The sequence below is a fragment of the Rhineura floridana genome, chromosome 12 (genome assembly GCF_030035675.1).
Source record: "Rhineura floridana isolate rRhiFlo1 chromosome 12, rRhiFlo1.hap2, whole genome shotgun sequence".
Classification (NCBI taxonomy): domain Eukaryota; kingdom Metazoa; phylum Chordata; class Lepidosauria; order Squamata; family Rhineuridae; genus Rhineura; species Rhineura floridana.
In genome coordinates, this window is record NC_084491.1 from 38,857,312 (window position 1) to 38,883,366 (window position 26,055).

The window sequence follows — 26,055 nt, forward strand, 5'->3', positions numbered from 1 at the left end:
CTGTGGAAAAGTCCTTCTTTCTAAAGGAAACACAGTTGATTCAAAGGTAGTTCTGACCTCCAAGGCAATGGTGATCTCAGTGTGTTTGTTTCTTGCTGCTTCTTCCTGTTCAGAGATGCCTACTGTTATACAGCCCACAGACCACAGAAGGAGTTATGCCATGTAGCTTAATTGGGAGGGGAGGGCAGACGTTCCTTCAGTGCCTACCCCTCAGTGAGGAGTGGGGGGGGCGGAGGCATGAATGACTATTGCAAGGCTTGTTTGCAATGGACTCATACACTTGCCACTGATATCAGCAAACACCACACTGCAACTGAAAAATGTAACTTCAGCATTCTTGACACCACAGAACAGCCAGGGGTGTAGTCATCCGGGGTGTCTTGTGTGTCTGTGTCTTAGACCCTTTATGTTTGGGGGAGCGGCATCCCAGCAGCGTCCCTAAGTCTCCAGCATCCTGTGAGCCAATTAACATGAAAAATGTGCTTGTTAGCCACTGAGAACAGTCTTCCAACATGCTTCCTTGTCCTTTCCTGCTGATTGGAGCCAATGAGAGTGAAAGGAGGTGAGTCAGCCACTGAGAAGACTCTTCTCAGTAGCTAACACTCTCCCCTTTATGTTTATTAGCTCCTTAGGGATATCTGCTGTTGTGGGAGAAGGTATTAACAAGGATCTCATTCTCAACTCAGCAGCAAAAAAGGGGGAGGGGGCATGGCTGTGACTAACATGAAGGGACCCCGCGTTTCTGAATTTGCCACTACACTACTGAGAACAGCTGACAATATTTGACAACAATCAAATAATAGGCAGTCAATTATACTGGTCTAGTTTAGCTGAGCTCCAGCTCAGCCCTCCACTGAAACATCTCACATGTCCATAAAGAATGGTTCAGAGGAGTTTCGGATATTATAGGAATGGTAAAATAAATTAACATGTTGTTTAAAGTTATGAGGTGGGATGGGAAAAACAAGTTTACTGGATAAGAATTCCATCCCAATTATTTTATTTTGGAACAGACGGTGCAAGAGTTCTTTTCTTCCTTGTTTCCTGCCCCCCCTCCTTTCACTGAGGGAAGTCTTTCTGGATCCATGTATTATCTTTGAAATTTTAATAAGGAAAAAAGAGGAGAGCAGGAAAGAAATGGAGGAAGGGAAGAAGAGGGGAGCAGATGAGGGAAAGGATGAGTGAGTGTCTCATAGGATGGATGGATGGACTGCCTTCAAGTCGATCCTGAATTACGGCGACCTATGAATAGGGTTTTCATGGTACGTGGTATTCAGAGGGGGTTTACCATTGCCTTCCTCTAAGCCTCTTTTAAATGCTAAAAACATGGAATGCATAATGTCATCACTCTGGATGCGTGCAATTGTGCAAATATGAGGTTCAACCAGCTAACAGTGATACTTAGGAGTAATTCCAAATGCCTGAAACCTGACAATGGTGTTAAAGAGATGTCTGAAAGCCTCATAGCCATAGGTTGAAGCATCTCAATGGCTTCTATTCATATTATATGCCATAACAAGCAGTTGCACAGAACCAAAGGTGAGAAGTCAGGCAAATCCAGAGAACTAACAAATCCTTAAATATGTGTAGCCTATTTCTTGGATCACCTAAAAAAGGGGTGGGGTGGGGTGGGGAGGTAGAGGACTGGCTGGGAATCTTGCTTAAATCCATTTCCTCACCTCTCAAGTGTTCTTCTGCTTGGTGAGTGGAAATATTAATGCTGCCTCTCCAAAGTCTGGGGTGCGCAAAGATGTCACTAAAGTACATAAATTCACACGTTCCAAAACAGCATGAGAACTGACACACAGGCATCTTTCGAAATGTGCACTTATTCAAGTTTTGCAATGCAGTTTGCCAACCAAACTGTGATTCTAAAAATGCATATATCAGGGGAAAGTGTGCATACAAATGAATATATGAGTGAAAATATGCAAAAATGCATTATATGACAGGAAATGGCTTGCAAAAATGTGTGCGTTAGTCAAAACTGCCTACAGAAATGTGTTCATTAGATGAAATTCGCATGAAAATGCTGAAGAACTTTCATGAGCATTTTTTTAAAAAATAAAATAAAATTGCAAATTGCTGCAGAGATGTAGAGAATTGAATTTAAGATGGGAAATATGAGGAACTGAGAGAACCAAAACTGACAGCCCTGCTGGGGACATCCGCTATGTAAAGAATTGCTGGGCTGGGTGAGGCTTATGATGAATTCAGATCAGCATCGCCTCTGCTGGTTGACATGCTGCTGTCTTCTGTTGGCTGTTCCATTCACCAGCAATTGTCTCCTGGATGATTCAGGAAGGTTCACAGGCACGTACAGCATAGCAGCAATAGTAGCTGTGTCTGATAGTCACTTGTATACCACCTCCGACCAGGGAAATGGCACAGCTAGGCTGCCACATGACTTCTGTGTATTTATTTAATGTTTTTTTGGGGGGGGGAGACCAAAAGTGGCTATCATAAGAACATAAGAACATAAGAAGAGCCTGCTGGATCAGGCCAGTGGCCCATCTAGTCCAGCATCCTGTTCTCACAGTGGCCAACCAGGTGCCTGGGGGAAGCCCGCAAGCAGGACCCGAGTGCAAGAACACTCTCCCCTCCTGAGGCTTCCGGCAACTGGTTTTCAGAAGCATGCTGCCTCTGACTAGGGTGGCAGAGCACAGCCATCATGGCTAGTAGCCATTGATAGCCCTGTCCTCCATGAATTTGTCTAATCTTCTTTTAAAGCCATCCAAGCTGGTGGCCATTACTGCATCTTGTGGGAGCAAATTCCATAGTTTAACTATGCGCTGAGTAAAGAAGTACTTCCTTTTGTCTGTCCTGAATCTTCCAACATTCAGCTTCTTTGAATGTCCACGAGTTCTAGTATTATGAGAGAGGGAGAAGAACTTTTCTCTATCCACTTTCTCAATGCCATGCATAATTTTATACACTTCTATCATGTCTCCTCTGACCCGCCTTTTCTCTAAACTAAAAAGCCCCAAATGCTGCAACCTTTCCTCGTAAGGGAGTCGCTCCATCCCCTTGATCATTCTGGTTGCCCTCTTCTGAACCTTTTCCAACTCTAGAATATCCTTTTTGAGATGAGGCGACCAGAACTGTACACAGTATTCCAAATGCGGCCGCACCATAGATTTATACAATGGCATTATGATATCGGCTGTTTTATTTTCAATACCTTTCCTAATTATCGCTAGCATGGAATTTGCCTTTTTCACAGCTGCCGCACACTGGGTCGACATTTTCATCGTGCTGTCCACTACAACCCCGAGGTCTCTCTCCTGGTCGGTCACCGCCAGTTCAGACCCCATGAGCGTATATGTGAAATTAAGATTTTTTGCTCCAATATGCATAATTTTACACTTGTTTATATTGAATTGCATTTGCCATTTTTCCGCCCATTCACTCAGTTTGGAGAGGTCTTTTTGGAGCTCTTCGCAATCCCTTTTTTGTTTTAACAACCCTGAACAATTTAGTGTCGTCAGCAAACTTGGCCACTTCACTGCTCACTCCTAATTCTAGGTCATTAATGAACAAGTTGAAAAGTACAGGTCCCAATACCGATCCTTGAGGGACTCCACTTTCTACAGCCCTCCATTGGGAGAACTGTCCGTTTATTCCTACTCTCTGCTTTCTGCTTCTTAACCAATTCCTTATCCACAAGAGGACCTCTCCTCTTATTCCATGACTGCTAAGCTTCCTCAGAAGCCTTTGGTGAGGTACCTTGTCAAATGCTTTTTGAAAGTCTAAGTACACTATGTCCACTGGATCACCTCTATCTATATGCTTGTTGACACTCTCAAAGAATTCTAATAGGTTACTGAGACAGGACTTTCCCTTGCAGAAGCCATGCTGGCTCTGCTTCAGCAAGGCTTGTTCTTCTATGTGCTTAGTTAATCTAGCTTTAATAATACTTTCTACCAGTTTTCCAGGGACAGAAGTTAAGCTAACTGGCCTGTAATTTCCGGGATCCCCTCTGGATCCCTTTTTGAAGATTGGCGTTACATTGGCCACTTTCCAGTCCTCAGGCACGGAGGAGGACCCAAGGGACAAGTTACATATTTTAGTTAGCAGATCAGCAATTTCACATTTGAGTTCTTTGAGAACTCTCGGGTGGATGCCATCCGGGCCCGGTGATTTGTCAGTTTTTATATTGTCCATTAAGCTTAGAACTTCCTCTCTCGTTACCACTATTTGTCTCAGTTCCTCAGAATCCCTTCCTGCAAATGTTAGTTCAGGTTCAGGGATCTGCCCTATATCTTCCACTGTGAAGACAGATGCAAAGAATTCATTTAGCTTCTCTGCAATCTCCTTATCGTTCTTTAGTACACCTTTGACTCCCTTATCATCCAAGGGTCCAATTGTCTCCCTAGATGGTCTCCTGCTTTGAATGTATTTATAGAATTTTTTGTTGTTGGTTTTTATGTTCTTAGCAATGTGCTCCTCAAATTCTTTTTTAGCATCCCTTATTGTCTTCTTGCATTTCTTTTGCCAGAGTTTGTGTTCTTTTTTATTTTCTTCATTCGGACAAGACTTCCATTTTTTGAAGGAAGACTTTTTGCCTCTAAGAGCTTCCTTGACTTTGCTCGTTAACCATGCTGGCATCTTCTTGGCCCTGGTGGTACCTTTTCTGATCTGCGGTATGCACTCCAGTTGAGCTTCTAATATAGTGTTTTTAAACAACTTCCAAGAACATCCCATGGTAACAAATTCCATAGGTTAACAAAAGCATCCTTGCCAGTGGTCCTTAACAGGTTAGTGGTACTTCTCCATCTCATCATATACCCAGTCAATCGTGTTCTGCAGGAGAGGGCCTCCTGAAGACACCATCTTATCAGGAGATCAGTTCCATACAATATAGGCATCAGGCCTTCAGCATCACGGTACCACCTACCCTTTGGAATTCCCTCCCATTAAATATTGGACAGGTGCCGTCTCTGTTGTCTCTTTGGTGCCTACTGAAGACCTTCCTTTTCCAACAAGCCTTTTTAAGTAGAACTCTTTCTCAGTCTGCATCTGTACTGGAATTATTATCAATTTTTTTTTACATTTTAATTGCTTCATGTGCTTGCTGCCCTGGACACCTTTGGGACGAAGGGTGGGTTATAAATATAAATATGATAATTTTATTGAGCTGAACCGCAAGATACATCACAACAACTCACAGGGCTTTATTTGTGTCAGTGATTGCCAGAATTCAGCCCTGGCATCTGTTTTCAATGCCAGGGCTCACTCCCAGGACATATGGAAAGGATAAGGTAAGTAGTCCGGAGCATGTGCAGTGCAGGCGTTCTATAAACAAGGCACAAACATTCCACAATTTAAAACCTTGCTCTTTTCAAGATTGCACGCACAGGCTGTAGGCACAGAGGCTCTGGACACTCTCATCAATGCACAGAGGCAGTGAAATCCTGATCCCTTTTCCAGACAAAATCAGTTTAAGAACAGAGAGCCAGGGCGGTGCAGTGTTCAAATCTGTACTCTGCTGTGAAGCTCACTGGTGACCTTGGACCAATCAATATCTCTTAGGCTAACGTATCTCACAGGGATGTTGTGAAGATAAAATGGGAAAGGATTGGGGAGAAGAACCACGAATATCACTCTGAGTCCCCTGAAGAAAGCAGGATAAGAACAACTGCAAGAGCAACAAGGCAGCTGCAAGAGGCTAGGGAGACTTCACGCACAAGGGGCCAGAGAGAGGCTTTCTAGTTCAGACGCTGGCGCTTCCAATAGACAGACAAGACAAGCGCTAGCGTTATCATTCTTATTAATTCCTAGAAATTGAATGCTGCTCACAAACCCCAGTCCCCTGAGATGTACGTACTGGTCTCAGCTGTCTCATACTCGCTGTCTCTCAGCAGTTCGAAAATGTCCACCTCCACTTTGGCTTTCCCTGCCCGCTCCGGAGCTCGGTTGATCCGATTCTTGGCCAGAGTGATAGACAGCCGTTCGCCTCTGCTGCACTCCATCGGGTCGTCCAAAATGGCGGCTGAAAAAGCAGAAGAAAGGTGAGAGGGGGAGGGCACAAACTTAGGAGCGAAATGTAACTGAATCAGGAGCCACGTGTTTGAAGATAGGAAAGTTAGAGGAGTTTTTGCTCTGGCCTAAACAGGAAGGCTACTTTCAAAGGAGGCCATATAAAAATCCAATCTGCCCACACAAATGTGTGCATTGCAGCAGGAGAGAAAGAAATGCTGTGTTTTGACTGCTTGTCGATTTTTTTTTCTTACAAAGAAAAGAAGTTTATCGTGAATCTTCAGTGTTCAATGATGTGCCAGAAAGGAGTCTGCAGCACCGTTTGTCAAGTCTAGTTAATAAAAGATGTTGCTCTTGACTGTTCAATTTTAGGGGAATAGAAGGGGGGGGTGCCCCAGAACAACAAAAAGAAAAACGTAGATAGGAAAATACCAAAAGTTTAATGAGGGGCGTGTATTTTTAAAATGATCTTGTACAAAGCCCAACGCGTTTCAGCTAACAATATACAGCCTTCATCAGGGGCAATTACTGAATGTCTGGATACATACGTTAGTCTCAGCCAGAAATGCTTGTAAGAGGGTATTAGTAATCGATATCATGATCATCGGACATCGGAGGTTACCACAGCATGGACAACTGAAGCCAGGTTATCCCTGTCCAGATAGGGGCGTTGCTGGGCCACCAACCAGAGTTGGTAGAAGGCACTCTGTGAGTTGTCATATCATAGGGAAGCTGCCTGATACCAAGTCAGACCATTGGTCCATCTGGTTCAGTATCATCTTTCATTTGAAATAGCCAGTCAAATTTAGGAGATCCTTCACACCCACCCAGCCACATAGAAACTACTTCTGCATGCAAACGATGGTCCGTCCTTTTCAATGCAATAACCAGCCAACTTTAGGAGATCCTTCACACACAGAAACTGCTTCCACACAGTCCAACTTCTGAAGTGTGTGAATGCCACAACCACAATGGCCAAGGGCAGTTATGTGGGCCTTGGCCGCCCAGTTGGTGCCTTCCCTTTTAGTCTATCTGACTCTGTGAGACAGACCCTGCAAGAAAGCTGCCTTCCTCCATCATTCATTCACTACTCCCATAAGCTTAGAAGAGTGGGGAAGAGATTATGAATTCCTTTCCTAAGGACTGTTCCCAAACTCCCCCTCCTCCCAGGGGGAAGAAGTATCATCTGAAAAGGCTTAAGGTCCTAGTATTAGTGAGGGAAGAGAAGGTCCTGGAGGTCAAACCTGGGATTGCATAGAAAAATCAAGCAACATACATTTGTGTTTATTCTAGGCTGTACAACCATAGAGTTTTTCAGTGCAATACAAAAATAACCTCAGCATTGTTGTTGAGACATGTCACTTTATAGCTGCAGCTAACTGACTTTCTAAAAACACTGAACATTTTGAATGTTTCTGCCGAAATGAGCAACCAGAGAAGCAATCTTTGTCCCTTACAGATGCTGACTGACAGCATGCTCACACAATGGAGCGTGCATGTGGGGAGACCTGAGCAGACAGGGTTGTGTGGTGCATGGAGTTGGGTGGGCCACGGGATGGAGCTTTGAACTCTTTCAACATTTTGCAGGGAAGCATCAGCCAGCGACTGGTTCCAACACCCAAGTTCTGCTTGATAGCTGCAGCTTTGGAGAAAACGAATTTTGGCATTCCGCATGAAGGAATAAACGCAACCAGGAAACCAGTGCTGGTGGTATAACAGGGTGTCTTTTCCCTGCAAGTATGCACATCTCACCCATTAAATTTAACAGCATCCGCGTGCACAGACTGAGAGACGGCAAGATAAATGAGACAGATAATGCACACTCTGTTTCCCGAGCAGCTATTCATGCACATCCACTCTCCCAAACTTGGCTCCAATATCACAGAAGACTGGCTTTGGAGCCACCAGCGTGCTCGCAAAGCGTTTTAAGCAAACGCAGCACAAGAATTCACAGCTTTCTGCTAGCTCCTAATGACAAAAGCTCAAACCCATTCTAATATACACAAAAAATTCCTCTCGGCATGCCATGTAATTTTTTTTAAAAACGTAGTCAAAAGTTATTGTGTTGCCATGGCTTCGAAAACAAAATTCCATGTTACTTTGCAGCCGTATGATTTTGCAAAGTGCTCTTGCGGGATCATTTTGCAACAGAGGGGTCTGCGTATGTGTGTGAGAACAGTGCTTAACCCTTTCTTTCTAGCTTCTCCCCTTGGGGTTTTCAACCTGTGCTTGTGAGGTAAATGTGAGTCTGTAGCATTTGGGGATGAATCCAAGAAGAGGTGATAAGTACGGCACACTTCCCAAATAGATAGATAGATAGATAGATAGATAGATAGATAGATAGATAGATAGATAGATAGATAGATAGATAGATAGATAGATAGATAGATAGACAGACAGATAGATAGATAGATAGATAGATAGATAGATACTGCCTGAACTGTGCCACTTCCCTGTGACTGCTTTTTGTCCAAAATAATAGCAGCTAAGTTTACAAGCAACATTACATGTTGTTTAGGCCTAGGTCTCAGACCGTGAGAAAATTGTATTCCCTTTGAATAATTTGTTAGACCTCCTATGAAGCAGCAATGGCATCAGAATCTGTAATTCTAAGCAGCTTTGGTAAAGTTTCTAGTCCTCTTGGTTTCATCAGAAGGAATTAAAATATAACGCTGCTTATAGTCTTGCAGATAAAACTTTGCTGTCTTCCCATATCCTTTATTGTTCATCAGTTTACAGTGTATGAAGTGCCACATTTAGAAATAAGTGATATATTATCACTTGCTGCGGGGAAGAGATTGTGTCTGAGATATCAAGGGGCAATGAGGCCTAAGGGGGTCTGCCAAATCCTTCATGGAATAAAGAACGATGTAATGCAGAGTTTCCTGAGCAGGGAACTCCGAAGAGTTGGTGCAGCTACCAAGAAGGCCCTGCTCTGAGTCTCCTTGAATCTCACATTTGAAAAGTAATATGTGAGAGGTGATGCCCTTTCAGGTATACAGGGCATAGGCCAATTAGAGCTTTCGAGTGATGCATGAACCAACCCTCCAGTCACAGACATTCTGGATTGGACAAATTCATGGAGGAGAAGGCTAACAATGGCTACTAGCCATGATGGCTATGTTCTCCCCACACTGTTGGAGGCAAATATGCCTCACAATGCCAGTTGCTGGGAATCACAAGTGGGGAGGATGCTGTTACTATCAGGTTCTGCTTGCAGGATTCCCATAGTAGGAGGCTTCTGGTTGGCCACTGTGAGAACAGGATGCTGGACTAAATGTGCCACTGGCCTGATCCGACAGGGCTCAACTTTTGTTCTGACCATAAAAAAATTCCTGTGGAGCAACAGGCCAGGTGATTCCACAGCTTCCTAACCTTATTTGACTTTTTAAACATAAAATTTAAAAAATTGTTTAAATCTGACCAGAATAAGCTAAGGATACAGGATGGCTCCTCCACACAGATGCCTTGGCAAGCTTCCTCAATCCTGGAGGCAACACTGTCTTTTCTGCTCCGCTTACACACAAGTACTCTCGTTAAGTGCAAAGCATATGCAGTTAATCTTTGGCTCATTATGAAATTGAGAAAGGCTGAGCTTTTCTCTAAGGCCAAGAGTGTAGATCTCTGGCTTTTAAAAAGTTAACAAGCATGGAGACTACATTTAATACGAAAATGAAAGAAAGGGCCGGGGAGAAGGGCAAGTAGCACTGCCACCTTTTCGTAATGGACGCAGGTCCTGTACATTTCACAGCAGCAGAAATCAACAGACAAAGCTTCTCCAAGCACAGAGAGGAAGTCTGTGTGCATGTGTGCATGCGCATGTGGAGGGGGGGGAGAGGTTGCCTGTTGATTTCTGTTAAAGGCACAAACCATCAAAAGGTAGCAACTGAGTGATGTGCCCACACTAGCAGTGCTGTACAGTTTTGCAGGCCTGTTCCTGTAACTTTAACCACAGCCAAATGCACAGAGCAACAGGACATCAGGGCCCTAGTGGCATTGTGGGGTCTTACACTGGCAGGCAGCAGTGTCTTTGCTGCCACCGCGGACATCTCCCTCGAGGGAAGGGCTTGGGAGATGCTGCCATCCCCACAGCCTAGTCTACCAGGAGGACGTGCGCATGTGTGCCACTGTTTGAAGGATCAGCTGCTGTCACCACCTGAGGGATGCCAAAGAGCCCACCCATGGGATTGCAGAGGGTCTAACCAAACTGGGCAATTTTGCTCAATGAGAATGAAAGTCAGTAGGCGCATCAGGGTTGAGGGAGAATTTAGATTCAGTTCACATTTCAAGGCAAACTTACCTAATTTACACTTTCCAAAACAATACCAGAACCAAAATGTGGCCATCTTTTGAAAATCGAAATTTTACAATGCAGTTCTCCAGTGAAGCAATGTGGACAAAAATGCATACACTGGAGTAAAGTGTATGCATTAAAAATGCATCTATTAAAATAACATACAAAAATGCATTGTTTTGGGGGGGACAGTGCCAAAATGTGTATATTAGGTAAATTTGTATACAAACATGAGTCTACTAGGAGAAATGTGCTTGAAATGTGAGGACTAGAGAGAGGGCTTTTTCAATAGTGGCCCCCACCCTGTGGAACTCCCTCCGAAATGATCTCCGCCACGCCCCTTCTATGATGAGCTTCCGCCGGGCCTTGAAGACCTGGCTCTTCAGGCAGGCCTTTGGGGTGGGCTAGATTTTATCTTCATTGTTTTTAGATTTTTAATGCCTACGTATTGTATGCCTATGTTGTACATCGCCCAGAGTGGCTGGAGAGCCAGTCAGATGGGCGACTAATAAATTCAATAAATAAATAAAATAAATAAATAAAATGTTGATGAATTTTCAGTTTTAAAAAAGACCGCAAACAGATGTGGAAATGTAGAGAACTGAATTTAAGACTGGAAGAATGAGAAATGGAGAAAAGCCAAAATGGAGAGATTCACTCATCCCTATGGCCCACCTTCAGCCACCAATCTTCCCATGCAGTCACAAGAATACACTCGATTGTTCTAGGTTGCACACTGAGATGCCCAGCAGACACAATCCTGTGCAAAATAAATGGGCACCCTAGGCCTCATCTTGTAACATACAAAGATTCCATGGCAGAAGGACAAAGCATTATGAAAGCAAGGCAGATAAGTTGAATGCAGAAAGTTTGGACACCATTGTACTTTGCCAACCATGGGTAGAGTCCATGGAATATGGCAAGGCACCTCCAGTTCCACCCAGTGGTTAGCAGTCATATTGCCACAACTCCCTCATTTACCTATTTTGCATTATTCAAAAACCCAATTCCTCAAAGGTTTATTTGGTAATTTTGTGCCATTTCCCCCCATATCTACAGGATTATTGTGAGGGTAGTTAGTTTTTACCAAATATTAATCCACCCAGTGAATCAGAGTGGGTAATGAGACTGAACTGAGCTGTATTTATCATTATCACTGGCAGACTAAAAGGGTAATTTAATGTTTTAAAAGGTTGATTTAAAAAAACTTTATGTCTGGGGAATACTTTGCCAAAACTGGCATAATAACAGCATAATTAAGAAGCGAATAAAATCTTTATTTAAATTCACTTTAATCTATTCTTGTCAGTAAAGTACAGGGACATGCATTAAATAAGTCTTTAATCCTTCTGAATTTACGGGAAAGCCTTTGAACTGTGTTAGCCACAAAATGGCTTTGTGGGCTCATTTGTCCTAGTATTTTTTCCCTTTAACCTTGTCTTAATTTTCTGGGCCTCTCTGTGATGCGATAACAGTGGGGGAAATGGTTCATTTGGTTGGAATTCCTCACTTGACACATGCACACCAATGCAACAATGAGACTGTTATGGTTGCAGCACATGGAATGGTTTGGGAAGCCTGTTCAACAGGTTTAAATCCAACCATCTCCCTAATTATTGACCTACCTGCTTCCTAAAATCTGGTAGGAAGGCTCTTTTTTCCATCCTGACTATGACTGAGACTAGATTGGTCGGGACACATGGGAGGGCCAGCCCTACCATTAGGTAGAGTGATGTGACTATCTCAGGTGGCAGGTGCTGAGGAGCAGTGAATGATGGCAGTGGAGGACAGCATTGTGTCTGCCATGCAGTCTTCTCTGTGCCCCCTAAACTAGCCTGCTGCCCTCCGTAATGGTGGAGGAAACCAGCAGTGTTCAAGTAAGATCTAGCTGTCAGTCTGGTTGACTCCTGTACATGGAATTGAGCAGAGGCTGGTCCCTTAGGGTGAGTGGAGCACTGCCCTGCCAAACTCAGTCTGCCCTCAGCCACCCCCCACCAGCCTGCCTTCCTACTCACAACCAGTCCTGAGGGCAGCACTGGCTGTAAGCTTCCTCCTCCTTAGTCTCACTGTTATCATGATAGAACTCAGCAGGAAAGAGGATGAGGACAAAACTTGAATGAGTTGGTTCTGCCTACCATTGGCTGTGCTTGTGACTGTCATTGGCTCTGGCTCCACCTACAGTTGGCGTCCTGCCTTACACCCCACCAGTCCAGCCAACACTGGAGTGCCTATATCTGTGGCTACACCCCAACTATGGAATTCCGTCTCTGTCTTCCACCACCTAGCTAAGACTTTTTAAAAAATCAGACTAGCTTTTACATTTGCCTGGCTAGGATTTTTAATGCTCAGTGCTCATATTTTAGTTGGTTTTTATTTGCTGCAATTGTCCTATTATTTGCCCTTTAATTCATTTTATCATGTATGATTGTTTTATTTTTAAATTATTTAAACCACCCTGAATGCTGTCCTGAGCCACCCTGAGTTTTTAAACTGTGGAGGGGCTCAATATAAATTTCCTTAGACAGACAGTCAGACAGACAGTCAGACTAGATTAGATAGATAGACAGACAGACAGACAGACAAACTCTAAAGCAGCCTTTCCCAACCAGTGTGCCTCCAGATGTTGTTGGACCACAACTCCCATCAGCCTCAGCCAGCATTGCCAATGGTCAGGAAAGATGGGAATTGTGGTCCAACAACATCTGGAGGCACACTGGTTGGGAAAGGCTGCTCTAAAGCTATTTGATACAATTAGCTGTGAACTGTAGGGCTACAGTCCACATTATGTCCACCATACAACCATTTGGCTATCCTTGGATTAGATGGCCTACAAGACTCATTCAACTTTATGATTCTATTATAAAGTGCAATGGCCTCTAGAAAACAGCCTCTGCTTGCAAGACATCCCTGACTGGCTCATAATGTTTGCACAACTCTTCATCATGAGACTTATCCTCATTTCATCGAGAATTTCTACCATGGCAGTAAACAATGTGGATATTAATGTTACGATGGGGGGAAATCATAAAGCAAGATGTACCAGCTAGAAAAGGAGGGAGGCAACCTCCACGTGCACAAGAGTATGTTGACTGAGCCCAACATATTTCTAATCCAGGGGCACTCTGAGTGTCCTGATGCTGATGCATATGGTGGGAGGTAGGCCCACGACTGCCTCATCTGGCTTTGTGCTGGAATGAAGGGTCAGGACCCTGGACAGAAACAAGTGTGCTGGATCACAGAATGCAGGAGCAAGAAGTTCAGGTTAACAGGGAGCATTCCAGTAGCTGAGAGCAGTGGGGACAAGTTCTCTCTTGGCTGGCTTGCTGCAACTGCCGGAGCTTTATAGTCTAGCCTCGAGGACCAAGCCGAAGCTTCACCTTCGGAGTGCTGTGACATGCCAGTTAAAAGGCTACTGTCCTTTGCTGCAGTTGTTGGCTTCTTCTCTAGGCAGTACGGTTTGGTCAGTGGAAGCTCTGCTTTCGTTATCCTCAGAGGAGTCAGTAATCCATTCTTCAGTGACCACAAGCACATCTTTTGGGTTAGGGGGCTCAGAGCAGGAGCTAGTGCTGATGGGTCCTCTTAGGATGGTCAAGAAGTGAGTCTGTCTCCTCCTCAGAGCTATTACTGCCCAGGGACTCTTGAGTCCAAAGACCCAGTTGGGGGCCATAACACTTAGGCACGACTAACTTCATGCTTTGGTCTCTCAAATGCTGTTTCAAAATAATCCCAGCATTTCCTTTCCAGAGGGGATGCAAACGTTAAGCTCTGGTGGAGATGGGGGCAGGCAGAGATGGAAACATTAGGGAACAGAAGGCACGGCTGTTACCATTCCCAGTGCAGGAAGTTGCATATCTCTCAAGTTTCTTAATGAATGAACAAACAAGCAAGCACAACATTCTTGCCCTTTATGAAGACACAGGGAGCAGTATCACAGTCATCTGCTTTATCTGGAGACATTAGAACCAGCTAATCCTTTTGCAACAGACCATCCAACAGCAAGGACTCTACTGTCTACTATCAAAGGCTACATTTTAACAAGGGGATTCAAAGGACAAAAACAAAAACAGAATCCTCTGAATACCAATCTTGTAGAATTGTGTGTGTGTGCGTGTACGTGCTTGCGTGCTTGCATGTATGTGTGTGGGGAACAGGTTTTTTATTACTTACTGAAACAAAATTGGAAAGCAGTTTCTCTGGGCAAAGGCCTGTAAGACAGGTTTATTTAATAGAAACCCAGTTTCCAAAACCATTTAGGAAACCCTACAGGTTTGACAACAGAAAAGGGGACTTCCATATTCAGTCTCTCAGATGTAATAAAACCGTCATCTATTTATATTTATAACATGAACATGCTTGACAGCACCAATATGACTGCAACGTTTGTATTGCACATCAATACATAAGTCAAGTTCCAACCACAGTCCCGCTATAAGCAGCGAATGGTTATGACTGCACTTTTTTGCGTTTCTGTGGTGGAACCAATGTGCTAGGAATTTTACAATGTTCATTTTTTTATTGTTCACAAATGTTGGCCAGAGGATCATGCTGTCATGCCTACCCTGACCTGGTACCACAGGTTGAGGACCTTGGGGAGCAGACAGGGTATCTTGGAATCAGTGCTTAGGATCCCCTGGGGGCCCCCTCTGGTGGGTGACCTGCTAAAGAACATTTGGAGGTGTCTGAGGAGGAGATACCCCCCTACAGTCCTTGAAAATATTGGTGCCAAAAGATCCAGGTCCAGGCAGAAAAACAATAGCATGGATGTATGGATTCAGAGTTGTTGTGCAGCTCATGGGTAAGGGGTCTATGTGATGTTCCTATATTAATGTATATATGGTAAGTGTTGTTGTTTTAGAAGATACATGGTAAGTGGAGTGAAAGAGGAGGGGGAGTGAATGGGCAGTAGAATGCGAGATGATTGGCTGAGTGTTTAAAATGGCTGAATGTATAAAAGGAAGAGTGAGAGTGGAATCGGGGGGGGAGAAGAGAACTGAGTGGGTTGCTTGGTGGGGTTTAGAGAGTTGTTTGCCAGGAGGGAGGTGGAGTTCGGATTAGTATTCAGTAAAACCATATGCTTATGTGCTTTAAGAAGAAATCTTGTTAATCTTGTTAGCTTTGTTATCTGTAATAAATACTTAATTTGGTTTACCAAAGGCCTGATCCTTGGCTGGGGTTTCACAGACCAGAAGGGAGGGTAACGTAATGACCAAGGCTGAAGGGGAACTGTAACAAATGGTGGCAGCGGTGAAGAGAATAAAAATACCAGTATTCAGAGTCTCTGGGAATACTAGTACTGGGACGTTACTGGTGGTTGCCTAGCAGGGGGATCTGTTGAGATCTGTGCTAGAGCGGGGAGAGAAACCATAAGAGAGAGCAGTCCGGACTGGTGGAGTCCCTGGTGGTGCCTAGTGACAGGCAGTAACCACGCGCAGGTAGGAACCTGACAAGGAGAGCCAGGGAAGGACGCACCACACGTGGTGTCAGTAGCGGTGGGATACGAACAACAGAGAATCCAGATCCGAACAAAGGAGACTACGTCACAGGTGTTGGCTGTAGCAGTGAGATACGAATACTAGAGAATCCCTACCAGTGGTGTGGCAAACAGAAATAACAAAACAAGATTACTTGTGAGAGTGACTGGCAAAGAGTGTGTGGCAAAGAGTGAGTGAACTCAAACACCATGGCTGAATATATAAAAATGAAAAGAGAGGAGCTGGTGGAGAAGTGCGTAACATTCAATTTACCTCACGAGGGTAAAGGGGTAGATGAATTGAGGGTAGCACTTATAGGATTTGCAACTGCCCAGCAAAAACAACTTGTCAGAGAAGAGACCCCAGAAGGATATTTAAGCAATCCCGCTTATATAGAGTACTTGAGAGAGAAGTTGAGGGTGGAAACTGAGAGAATGAGGATGGAGGCTGAGGAAAAAGACAAACAGCGGGTCTTTGAGGTTGAGGAAAAAGACAAACAGAGGGAGTTGGAAACTGAGAAGTTGAGAATGGGGTTTGAGGAGAGGGAGAAGCAACGAGCAGTGGATGCTGAATTACAAGTAGAAAAGTTAAAATTTGAAAGAGAGAAGTTTCATTCTGATGAAACAAGAAAGGACAGAGATGGAGCAAAAATAAAAATTACTCCAAAGGACTTTGCTGCCTATGAGCCTGGTCAAGATCCTCAAATTTACCTCAGCACCTTTGAAAAAGCAGCTCAGTTGTGGGGGCTACCTGAAGATAAATACATGCAGTATTTATCAAACCTGATTAAAGGGGAATTGGCTGAGGTATACCAATATTTCCCCTCAGACAGGCCCGTCACCTATGCTGAATTCAAAGAAGCAGTGTTTAAAAGATTCAGACCGGGGCCTGATTATTTTAGAAAGCTTTTCAGAAATTGCCAGATACAGACAGGGAGGTCTTTTGTGGAGCTGGGGGCAAAACTGATGGACATATTTGGGAAATGGCTGACAAGTGCAAAAGCTCAGTCTGTGGAGGAGGTGAAAAACCTCATGATATTGGATCAATTATACCATCAGTTACCACCAGAAATAAGGCTCCTGGTCAAAGACCGTTCCCCTACATCGGTGCAGGAGGCCGCAGAGATGGCGGATCACTTCACCTCCAACAGAACTGGCTGGGTGGGGAAAACATCAAGGGATTTTAAACCCAGACCATATAACGCTGGCAGAAGGAATGTGGTACCACAGAGAGTGAGTCCTCCAGTAAAATCTGAAGGGCACAGGACACCCCAGAGTGGATCTGTGTACCCTAAAAGTGAGGAGAAATTATGCTACAAATGTGGTAGACCGGGGCACCTACGTTTTCAATGTGAGGTTGCCAACCCCATTAGTAATCCTGCTCAGACAAGGGCAGTGAAAACAGAGCCCAAGGCTTTAGAAACAGCGAAAAAGATTCAGTTCTGCCAGATAAACTGGACAGAAGTAACAGACCTTGATTCAAGTCTGAGAGAGGAAGTGAGTGTACAAGGGGCAAATTATTGGGCATTGCTTGATACTGGTGCCGCTCAGACATTACTGAGGCCAGATTTAATAAAATCTGAGGTAATATTACCTCAGGAAACTGTGACTATCCAAGGAGTGAGGGGTCAACCAGAAAGTTTGCCTGTGGCCCTGGTGGAAATGACTTGGAGAGGCCGAGAGGGCCGATATAAAGTAGGCATTAATGCCCAGCAACAAGAACCAGTAATACTGGGAAGAGATGTAATGGGCACCCAAGGAAAGATCTATGTAGTGACCAGACAGCAAATTGGCAGAGAAAAAGAAGCCATATTAAGGGGGGCTGAAACAAACAGGGTGGAATATGTTAACCAGCCTCAGGTCACCATAGCAACCACTAGCAGGCCTGCTGAAGAAGACAAACTGTATCAAGTGGTCTCTGATAATGATGAGGCAGATCAATTCAGGGAAGAGCTGCAAAAAGATATAAGTTTGAAGCAGATAAAGGAACAAGCTCTGACCCAACAGATTCCTTTCACTGACAAACTGAGGAATCAAGTTGTGTGTGAGAATGGGATTTTATATAGACTGTGGATGCCTGCTGAGAGAAAGGATGAATGTGAACCAGTGAAGCAATTAATAGTACCTAGCAAATACAGAACCAGATTGCTAGAGGTAGCCCACGATGTCCCATGTGCAGGACATCTGGGAATAAAAAAGACCAAGAGGAGATTGGCAGCACACTATTATTGGCCAAACATCTCCAAAGATGTAAAACAACATTGTCTATCTTGTGGAATATGCCAAAAGGTGGGGAAAAGTGGAGTAAAGACTAAGGCACCCTTAAAGCCCCTTCCTATAATTGGACAACCCTTTTATAGAGTGGGAATAGATTTGGTGGGCCCTTTTTCCAAACCCACAAGGCATGGCAAGAAATACCTATTGGTGGTGGTGGATTTTGCCACCAGGTACCCAGACGCAGAAGCACTAAGATCCGTGGAAGCCCCTGTAGTGGCAGAGGCTTTATTAAAAATCTTTATGAGGCTGGGTTTCCCTCATGAAGTGCTGATGGATCAAGGCAGTGTATTCATGGGAGAAGTGATGCAATGTATGTGGAAATGTTGTGGTCTAAAACATCTAAAGACCACTACTTACCATCCCGCCACTAATGGGTTAACAGAGAGATTCAATGGCGTTTTGAAGGGCATGATCAGAAGCTATGTTCAAGTTCACCCACAAGACTGGGATGAATGGTTGGGATGCTTCTTGTTTGCATACAGAGAAGTCCCTCAGGAGTCAACAGGCTTCTCACCCTTTGAACTCATGTTCACTAGAAAAGTGAGGGGACCTTTGGAACTATTAAAAAATTCATGGGAAGGAACCCTGGGAGAGTACAAAACATCTGTAGTAGGGTTTGTATTGGAATTCCGCAATAAATTAACATCAATGATGGAGGTGGTGGAAAAGAATTTGAGTCAAGCACAGGAGAAGCAACGTTACTGGTATGACAGAACAGCCAGGGAACGTGTGTATGATGTGGGAGATATGGTTATGGCATTCATACCCAGGAAACATGACAAATTACAGGCTAACTGGGAAGGACCATATACCATCAGAGAAAGGCTTGACACAGTGACGTATGTAATCACCACAGACCAATTAAACAAAAGCAAAGTGGTTCATGTAAATATGTTAAAGCCTTACCATACCAGGGATGCAAAGGTGTTGCAAGTTACCTTATTCCCTGAGGGAAGTGGGCCTGAACTTCTAGATTTGGTACAGGAAAGCAAAGACAAAGGAGGGGTAGATCAAGTGGAATGGTCAGAGGAGGTGAAGGAGGAAGTAAAAGAAGAGATTCTGAGAGTTTTGAAAACCTATAGGAATCTCTTTAGCAACAAACCTGGCCGAACCAGTATAGTTATACATTCCATTGATACTGGAGATCATGCCCCAATCAGATCTGTTCCGTACCGTGTGAATGGGAAAGTTTTGAATGAGATCAAAAAGGAGGTGGAAGATATGCTGGAATTAGGAGTGATCAGGGAATCCATCAGTCCCTGGGCCTCAAGTATTGTCCTGGTTCCGAAAAAAGATGGAACGACCAGGTTTTGCATTGATTATCGGCTAATCAATAAAATTACTGTCCCAGATGCGTATCCTATGCCTAGGGTAGACGCAATGTTAGAGTTATTGGGGGCAGCAACCATTATCTCTACACTAGATCTCTGTAAAGGATTTTGGCAAATGGAACTAGATGAGCAATCCAGAGCCAAAACTGCCTTCAGTACACCAGATGGGTTATATGAGTTTGTGACCTTACCCATGGGACTAAGGAACTCACCAAGTTCATTTCAGAGGCTAATCAATACTGTGTTGCGAGGCATGTCAGATTTTGCAGTGGCCTATATCGATGACGTGGCCATTTTTAGCAAGTCGGTGCCTGAGCATGTCCAACACCTGACAACAGTATTGGAGGCCTTAAGAAAAGCAGGCCTCACAATAAAAGCTAAGAAATGCCAGTTTGGACTAAAGGAAGTAATCTATTTAGGACATAAGGTGGGGAGTGGGAAAATCACCCCCTTATGGAGCAAGGTGGAGGCAATACAAGCGTGGCCTATCCCCTTAACCAAAAAACAAGTAAGGGCATTTCTGGGTGTGGCTGGATTTTATAGGAAGTTTGTGAGAAATTTTGGGGAAATAGCAACCCCCTTGCATGAATTAACAAAGAAGAAGTGTTCTGAGTGTGTGGTATGGACGGATGAATGTCAGAAGGCTTTTGATCTACTGAAGCAAGCCTTGTGCCAAGGACCCATATTAATAGCACCAGACTATGAGAAACCATTCATCGTGGCTACAGATGCGTCGGACCTGGCGCTGGGAGTCGTCTTGCTGCAGGAGAGAGAAGGCACCAGACATCCAGTGGCGTACCTGAGTCGCAAGCTGACGCCGAGGGAGAAAAACTATTCGTCGGTCCAGAAGGAGTGCCTAGCGGTCGTGTGGGGACTGAACAAGTTGCGCCCATACGTGTGGGGACGAAGATTCACAGTGACTACGGATCATCGGGCCTTGTTATGGTTGCAGACTATGAAAAACCATAACACTATGCTGCAGAGGTGGTCCTGGGCCCTACAGGACTATCAAGTGGACTTCCAGTTCATCAAAGGCAAGGACAATGTACTGGCCGATGGACTTTCCAGGCAAGTGGCTGGGACTGCAGTGACGTGACCAGACAGAGGAACAAAGAAATACATTTTCCCCATAGAGACTTTTATTTGTTAACGCGACGTATAAATCCTGGAACAGGAATAATACTCTGCTGTTGTTTAAGGGGGGGGGGGAAATGTGATGTTCCTATATTAATGTATATATGGTAAGTGTTGTTGTTTTAGAAGATACATGGTAAGTGGAGTGAAAGAGGAGGGGGAGTGAATGGGCAGTAGAATGCGAGATGATTGGCTGAGTGTTTAAAATGGCTGAATGTATAAAAGGAAGAGTGAGAGTGGAATCGGGGGGGGGAGAAGAGAACTGAGTGGGTTGCTTGGTGGGGTTTAGAGAGTTGTTTGCCAGGAGGGAGGTGGAGTTCGGATTAGTATTCAGTAAAACCATATGCTTATGTGCTTTAAGAAGAAATCTTGTTAATCTTGTTAGCTTTGTTATCTGTAATAAATACTTAATTTGGTTTACCAAAGGCCTGATCCTTGGCTGGGGTTTCACAGACCAGAAGGGAGGGTAAGGTAATGACCAAGGCTGAAGGGGAACTGTAACAAATGGTGGCAGCGGTGAAGAGAATAAAAATACCAGTATTCAGAGTCTCTGGGAATACTAGTACTGGGACGTTACTGGTGGTTGCCTAGCAGGGGGATCTGTTGAGATCTGTGCTAGAGCGGGGAGAGAAACCATAAGAGAGAGCAGTCCGGACTGGTGGAGTCCCTGGTGGTGCCTAGTGACAGGCAGCAGCCACGCGCAGGTAGGAACCTGACAGGGAGAGCCAGGGAAGGACGCCTCACAGTCTACTCATGAGTAAGCAACCTTGGGAACTCCTTTTCTACCAGTGGCTGTGGTTAGGGTATGTTCTTGGAGGCCAGAATGCATACAATTTTCTTCTTGACTAATGCAAGATGCCATGGCCTCGCTTCTGAATGGAATGGGTCGCTGGAAGCATGCTACATCAGTACTCCAGCACCTGCACTGGCTTCCTATTATCTTTTGAGATCAATCCAAGGTGCTGGCAATGGCTCATTAAAGCCCTAAACATCCTAGGCCCAGCATATCTGGGAGGCTGTTGCCACTCAATATTCTACTACAATCTTTCAGATTGGGAATGTTTTTTTAAGTGTACCATCTATGCACCAAATCAGCTCCAAAAGAATGCAGAGGGAGGTATCCTTGGTATCATCTACACTTAAACTCTTGGCTAGCTATATTCTAGGCTCACCTGATTTAGGCTCAAATCTACATTTGGTAGATTTAGCATACAAAATCTCGGCTGCCCATCCCCTGATCCAGAACAATATAGACTCCGAAGCAACAAGCTGGACATCCAAGGGACAACTGCAGCCATAATCCAGTAAATCTGGATGATTTCCAAATAAGAGCTAATCGTTGTGGAGGCCGGTGCCCATTGGGACTAGTAGGGTGGAAGGCCAATGGTAGGTGGAGCCAAAGCAACTGGCTGGCAGAGCCAGTGATGGATGGAGCCAACTCATTCTGGTTTTGTCCTCATCATCCTCCCTGCTGAGTTCTACAAAGGCGACAGTGAGACTGAGAAAGATGAGGCTGACTGCCAGTGTCACCCACTGGAGTGGCTGTGGATGGGAAAGCAGGTGGTGGGGTAAGGGCAGCGTGAACTTAGTGCCCCTTTTGTCGTAATCAGTCAACTTTCACTAGCTGATAAGCTTCAGCCACACCTAGTCATAAACAGAGAATTAGCAACAGCAGCAAAATGCACAAGATGCTGCCTTCACAACAGAAGGTTCTAAATGACTCAAGCGAGGCAGGGAACTAAGTGAAAGCTTACGCAGCATCAATATTAAATCTGCTCAGGAAGGCATCCCCTGGCCTGCATCTACATCTCTCCAAATCTTCTCTCTTTCCCATTATCCAGTGATAGCTGCAATCTGAACACTCAGCCATGAACCTGCTGTGCTCCTGTTACCACTCCAAGTTGAGCTGACCAGCTGAAATCTAATCAGTATTTTTAATGCACCTGGATTCATTTTTTTTAAAAAAGGATGCAATTTGCCTTTTCTTTATCATTTGGGCTGGGTTAAAGATGTTTGCAAGACTTGTTTCTTGTTTTTTTTGTGTGTGAATTTCCCCTCTGTTGGAAACAGTCTCAGCGCTTCAGGCTGTCAATTCAGTAAACTGTGGTGAATTTTTGCAAAGTCCCTCATTACAGGGCTGTCAAGTGGAGCTCCAGTGAAGATGCAGAAGGGGTTCTGTGATGTGTGTGATGGACCCTGCTGTCAGCTGATTTAAAAATATCCACTATTACTCGAGAAAGGACAGGGTGGGGAAGAGGAAAAAGTTGCACTGAATTTTTTTTTTTAAAAAAAGGATCACTGAAATGTTAACCTCTTTCCTGAACAGACACAGGGACTTGATGATGTTTAGCTGATCATGCCATTCCTTCTCTTATTGCTTTTGGACAGGGCTTGAGCGTTTCATTTAAATTGACTCCCCCCCTTTTTTTTTTTTAGAAGTGGAGGGAGAATGAATTCAGGTGAGGGAGGAGGAGGGGTGGAAAGAGGAAAGCCAAAATGGCATGGGTCTCAGCAATTCCACTGCTTAATCATAGGCTCTATTTTTCCTCCTCGTAATCATCGTTTTGTGTGCATCAACTATAAATACATATATATAATAATCAGCTTCTTCAAACTGCCTTGGAGGGAAGCCAATAACGTACCAGCTTCTTCTCGACATCCAGGGATGTTACTGAAAGAGGCTCGGCTGCAGATGGGAGTTTAATAGTCAAAATGTCATTTGCCTGCCAAAAGCTTATCTTTTGGTCCAGGTAAAAATGGCTGTTTTGGTACACCCAAGGAAGTATGTTGCCTAGCTACTGCTTCCTCCTCTGGGCCTTTTGTGATTTCAGGTATAAAGGCTCTCTCTTTGCACAAACTGCAGAGGTGTGACTATCTTTCTCCCAGAAGCTCAAAACACCTGCCAGATCCGTGTGACATTCATGGGCCACCAAATCTTAGAGACGGTGGTTCAGTTTTGCACAAAAAAAGGGTGACGTTTTTGGGAGGCAGTCAAGAGGAGAGTGGGCTCAGTGAGTCGTGCCTTGTCTGTCTGTCTGACTGAACAAACAAAGCAACAAAAAAAGAGACCTTCCTGTTGCAAAGAGAGGAAGATGGTCCAGCTGTCCTTCTGATGCTGGGTGTCTGGAGGATGCCGTCTCTTTTGCTTTCACTCCATACGCACAAACCCGTCTTGCAACCGAGTTCATCATTGCCACTCGGACTACAAACCTTGTCACAAGACAAGAGTTAATGCCTTTGTAATGAAACTCCTGTGGCTGGGCTGGGGAGGGAGAGGAAGGCTGATGGGGAGACAGAGCAGGGAGTGTGATCTCTTCAATCAAAAGTAAAGGCATAGCAGCAGAGCTCCCAGCCCTTTCCATAGCAACAGCATCAGCATCAGCATCAGCAAAGATGCTGGAAAGGGACAAGTGCTGTCTGCATGCACACACAGCCTGTTAACTCCCCCCAAAGGTGTTTAAAAGCACAAGGAAAAGAAAGGTGTCAGAGTGATCGATGATTCCAGTGGGGCTTTACAGGAAGAGGCTAGCAGGGCCCAGGTTGATCACTGATAATGATGTCACCATGATTGTACTTTCAGACTCCAAAATATAAGTCTCAGGGTCTCCTAATGTTAATCTCAAATATGGGTTCTCTCCTGAATTCTTCTATGAATCAGATTTTAACCTGAGTCAGAGAACAATTCCCCTCCTCCACTCCCATTCCCTTCCCCATTCCTTTAAAAGCTCTTGCCCTCCTTCTCTCCTCCTCCACGATGACAAGCCATGGTAAGTAAAGGAAGAAAGGAACAGGGGTCTCTCCTCATCTACCTCTCCAGGGTCTACTGGGTTGTTATGCAGCACACTGGCCTGCAAGTTGCCCATGAGAAATGTAGTTTCCGCAAGAATCACTTTAATGTCAGTAAAGCGGTGGGTGGCATAGATGCAAGGATAGGGAAAGAGCTCCAATTCCTAATGGCCTGGAAATAAGCTGAGCCATTTCCCCATTATTTGGCATAAGGGGAACAGCTCAGGTTACATCTGAGACCATTTGATTTGAGCTGGGGAAAGTCACCCATCACTGACAGTACAGTAAGGCACCATACACACCCCTCCTGGGTTTTCTAGGGTGCTTGTATGGGAGGATCACCAGGAGCCGTCAGATGACAACTCTGGCTACACTGTCCCACCCTCCATGGATCACCATAGGGGAAAAAGCCACTGTTAGCATGACATTTCCTTGCAATTGTTGTACATTTTCTTGTTTTATACATAAATATAATTTCATTTGACTGGATCAAGACACAGTCATAAGAACTACAGCATCCAAAGGACTGCATTTCTTGGAGCTGTACTTTGATTTCAACACATGGTTATAAGAGATCTGTTGCCGTCAACAGTACTGATTTGCACATGTACGTTGCACAATGACTTGTCCTTGAATGTGAGAACTGATTCTCTGCAAGAAGCGCTGAGGTCATGTGAGGATCAGATGAACATGCTAGCTATGGGGTTAGATATGTGACAACTCATTCATGCATATGAGTCATCCCTGGTTGTTTAATGTACAGTATGCATATTCTCTAAGGGAAAAGAGCTCTATTGCAAAAACAGCATGAAGAGACCGATATAAAAATTTAAATGTGACTTCCAGCCTGTGTTGTATCTTCAATGCTGATCAAAAGGCATTTCCAAAATATATCTAAATAAATTAAATATGCAGTATGTAAATTTAAAAAACCCTGGAGCTTTCCTGTGTCCCTTGTTTAGGCACAATCTCTGTGCCTACATGCAGACCATCAGCTATGTGTAGCAGCTTGCTGGGTTTTGATTAACCACTCCAGTTCTTTGCCTGCTTGGGAGATCCAAACAGGGGTGTAGTCATCCAGAGTCTCAAGGGATCTTAGACCCCTTACTTTTTTAAGAGCAGGGTCCCTATGTCTCCAGTATTCTGTGAGCCAATCAGCATGAAAGGGGAGAATGTTAGCCACTGAAAAGAGTCTTCTAACATGTTTCCTTATCCTTTCCTGCTGATTGGAGCCAATCAGAGTGAGAGGTGGTAACTGAGCCACTGAGAAGACTCTTCCCAGTAGCTAACACACTCCTCTTTCATGTTCATTGGCTCCTAGGAACATTTGTTGTGGTGGGCGAAGGCATTAACAAGGATCTCATTCTCAACCCAGGAGCAAAAATAGGAAGGGGAGGGGAGGGGCTGTGGCCGTGACTGCCATGAAGGGATTCTGCACTTCTGAATTTGCCACTACACTACTGGATCCACAAGCAGGTTCCCAGAGGATCTCTCAAGTACCTGACAGGCTCTGATTCACAGTTGGTAAGTTGCACGGGGTTCAACAGATTCAAAAGCTGTGAAACTCTTTTTTTTTTTTTGGTCATTGTCATGTTGGACTGCCATGATTTCAATCTTTTTATTTTGACAGCACCAAATCAGTATGTTTGAACTGATCGATCCAGGTATTTTTCCCTTGCTGAGTCTTGAATCTGGAAGCCAGTGAAAGGGGCTACAGAGAGGGAAATGCAGGGAGAGATCGAGCTTCCGTTATTCATTCATTACAGTTCACTCACTACTGGACC

At 44.4% G+C, this 26,055-nt stretch overlaps 1 protein-coding gene across 4 annotated transcripts in view; it reads right to left on the minus strand.

Moving 5' to 3' along the window:
* Positions 1-26,055, minus strand: part of GRIK4 (glutamate ionotropic receptor kainate type subunit 4) — a 452,002-nt gene that overhangs the window by 162,186 nt on the left and 263,761 nt on the right. For 3 of the 4 annotated variants that reach the window (XM_061592684.1, XM_061592685.1, XM_061592686.1), the window contains one exon: positions 5,828-5,992. In XM_061592684.1, the coding sequence (XP_061448668.1) occupies positions 5,828-5,992 (165 nt within the window). Of the gene's footprint in view, positions 1-5,827; positions 5,993-26,055 lie in introns of those variants that run through there. The other variant, XM_061592687.1, reaches the window with a different exon arrangement.